General features: G+C 38.6%; 1 protein-coding gene across 1 annotated transcript; it reads right to left on the bottom strand.

Annotated features, from left to right (window-relative positions):
• Positions 1 to 2,237: 2,237 nt before the first annotated feature.
• On the bottom strand, positions 2,238 to 3,164 carry OR12D2N (olfactory receptor family 12 subfamily D member 2N). The gene is given in 1 exon segment (NM_001391010.1): positions 2,238 to 3,164. A coding segment is annotated over 1 exon segment (927 nt).
• Between the last annotated feature and the right edge of the window lie 317 nt (positions 3,165 to 3,481).

The raw sequence follows: 3,481 nt of genomic DNA, 5'->3' as shown, positions 1-3,481 counted from the left end.
TGAACTGATGCTATTATGTGATGAGATTTTAGGATTATTTGGAGGTAGAGTAGGTGTACTTTGTATGTGGGGACAATGAAAATTATTAGTAGTCAGAGTTAGGACTGTGGTGGGTTAAGGAGGTTTGCAAAACCTTTGAAGCTCTTTCCAATGAGATGTAGGGATTCTTTCCTTCATTTATGAAGCTTAGTTGTCCTGTGACTAGTTTGATCAATAAAATATGATAAAGTGATGTTAATACTGGTCCTTGAGTTAGTCTTTGAGAAGACTGGTAGCTTTTGCCTTGGTCTGTTGAACCCTATGTACCTGAGGCATCCCTACTGAAGAAACACGTGATAGCTGCATGGAGAAACTGAAGAAAGAGAAATAGAGAGAGACTTTATCATCTCCCAGCTATCGCATGCCCAGCTGCTCAAGTCATTCCAGCTGAAGCCTGATACATTATCGAGGAGAATCAATCCTTCTGTGCTGTGTTCTTCCCTATTTCTGACCCACAGAATAATGCAATTTAATTAAATAAGTGTTTTATGCTTCTATGCTTTGGGATGTTAGTGTTTTATGCAGCAATAGCTAACCAGAACACATGTGATCCTCTATAGTTCATAGCCTCCATGAAGCTTGGATTACGTAAAAAAATTATGATGAACAAAAGTGCTGGTCTGAGACAGTTTTGGGTAGAAGATGAATTCTCTACACACATATTCTTTATAAACAAAACTGGATTGATGGACCAAAGAAGGTTGAGTTGGAAGAGAGAAGAAGCATGGTAGTGTATTGAGAACCAAATTGTTTGGCTTTGCAAGACAGAATGCAGAGACTTTGAACAGTCAATCTTCAAGCTCAAAATATCTTTTCATATTCCTGTCTGTATCTCTAAATAGCTATAAATGCTGGCACCAGCCACCCTTCTAGGTCCAGCAGCCACTTCTAGGAACTTGGAAAATAAGGAACATAGTACTTTCTGTGTACTAGCTCCAAAAATACCTCAACAATTATGACTTAATAGCTTTCACTTAGTATGAATTTGGTGACACGTAAGAAAAACAAGGAAAAATTTTGGCGAATTCCTCACATTTCACTAGTATTACATCGTATTACACCACATTACACTCTGTGAAAATAAGTATAGAAACAGGAAACAAAACAAAAAAAATAAGAAGAGTTTTGAAACTCATCATTTTCCATGACCAAGGATTGAGGGGAAAATAACATACTGATGAGCTAGAAAGGGATTCCTGAGATTTTCTTTTCAATCTGTCTCCTCTTTTTTTCTTTTTACAGATTGGCACCTGAGCTAACAACTGTTGCCAATCTTCTTTTTTTGTTTTTTTCCTTTTTCTCCCCAAATTCCCCCAGTACATAGTTGTATATACATATTTTTTAGTTATGGGTCCTTCTAGTTGTGGCATGCGGGATGCCACCTCAACATGGCCTGATGAGCAGTGTCATGTGTGTGCCCAGGATCTGAACTGGTGAAACACTGGGCCACTCAAGCAGGGTGCGCGAACTTAATCACTCGGCCACAGGGCTGGCCCGTCTCCTCTTTTAATAGTATTTTACAGTAATCTTTGACAGTTTATCCAGTTGACTTATAAAACATCTATAGTGATAGAGATTCCAAAATTCTTTAGGTAAACACTGGTTATCGTATCTCTGCTAATTAGTGATTACAATATTATTTGTCTTTATTATTTACTTGTCTCTCTGCTTGAAGAAAAAGAAATCATGACGTATTGCCTAAAAATTTCCTTTGCTCATATGTTAGCATTTATTTTTCAATTGAAAAACCATGACCCTATATTCAAATCTTTAATATATATTAGTGTAATAATTTTATTACTCGCATTAAAATATGTTAACTTAGAGTGACCACACAGATTAACAGGTCTAAGTACTATACAACTACCCAGTAAGTTGATAATATGGGCATATTTTGATACCTGATTTCATTCAAGAACACAAAAATACATAACAAATCAGTTGTATCACTGATATTTCAAACCAAATTTAGTATTAGGATTCCATGGATGGTGTCCCATTTCTTCAAGTTTCTCATATATTACCCAGGAATGTGTTGCTTAACACAACTGGTCTGGACTTTCTCATTATTTTTCCTTTATTCAGTTCCCTCTGTTATTCATGTTGGAAATAATTTGAGGAGCAGCACAATTTGACATCTCGAGTTTCTCATTGCCAGTTTATTTATGCCTCAGAAAAATGCTCTAGATTTCTTTAAGTTAGAGCCTCCTTCTAGTCACTCTACTCAATGCCCCCTTCACATCCTTGTTCCTCAAAGTATAGATCAGTGGATTTAGTACAGGAGTGACCACACTGTACATAATGGCCATGATCCAGTCCTGGTCCATGGAGCTACCTGAGGCAGGACGAATATAAGTGAAGACTACAGGAGCATATAAGAGAATAACTACCATGAAGTGGGAGGCACAAGTGGACAGTGCTTTGTGAAGCATGCTGCAACAACGGGTCTTGAAGAAAAGATAGATGATAATGTAGAAATAAGAGATAAGTGTTAAAAAGAATGGGCCCATGCCAATGGTCCCTGTGACAGTATTGAGCAGCCACTGGTTGAGCTCAGTGTTCCCACAGGCCAACTCCAACAATGGCTTAACATCACAGAAGAAGTGATGGATATGGTTGGAACCACAGAAGTTCAAGCGAGAGGTCATTATGGAGTGCAGCAGGGCATGGGAAAAACCAATGGTCCAGATAGTGATAGCCGTCTGGGTACAGAGCTGATGATTCATGATAAGAGGGTAACGAAGTGGTTTGCAGATAGCCACAAAGCGGTCAAAGGCCATTACAGCCAACAACATGGCCTCGGTGCTTCCCAGAAAGTGGAAGAAGTGAAGCTGGCTGATGCATCCCAAGAAAGAAATTGCTTTGTGTGTAGAGAGGAAGTTCTCCAGCATCTTTGGCAGTGTCACCGTGGAGTAGCAGATATCTAGACATGACAGATTTCCCAGGAAGAAATACATAGGTGAATGGAGTTTTGGATCAGAGATGACAATCATCAAGATGGCTCCATTCCCAGCCACAATAAGAAAGTAAATTGCCAGGAAAATCACGAAGAGAAAAGGCTGCAGTATCTGGATGTCTGTTAATCCCAGGAGGAGAAATTCAGTGACTGAGGTTCGATTCAGCATCACTTAAAAGAAAAGACAAAATAATGTATGGAATGGTGTCTCTGATGGGAATCAGAGTCCTTTCAGTCTAGCAGTTTTCCTCCTAGACAACAATATTGTGAGAGAAAGCATTATTGTTTCACATAGCACAAACCTCAGAGGTTTTAGGTTATTTGGACCATTAGACTATCAAAAATTAAAGTTACCTGTTGGTTAAAGACTGTGACTCAACCATGTTTTTTGTTATTAAGTTCATCATTGGTATTTTTTACTTCCAGGGATTCAAAGCATGTTGCCAGCCCATGATGTTTTCTGACTATGAACCTCTACCTTCTGGT

This window comes from Equus caballus, chromosome 20 (assembly GCF_041296265.1).
Source record: "Equus caballus isolate H_3958 breed thoroughbred chromosome 20, TB-T2T, whole genome shotgun sequence".
NCBI lineage: Eukaryota > Metazoa > Chordata > Mammalia > Perissodactyla > Equidae > Equus > Equus caballus.
Note: the sequence above shows the minus strand (reverse complement) of the source record. Positions and strands in the feature narration are given on the sequence as shown.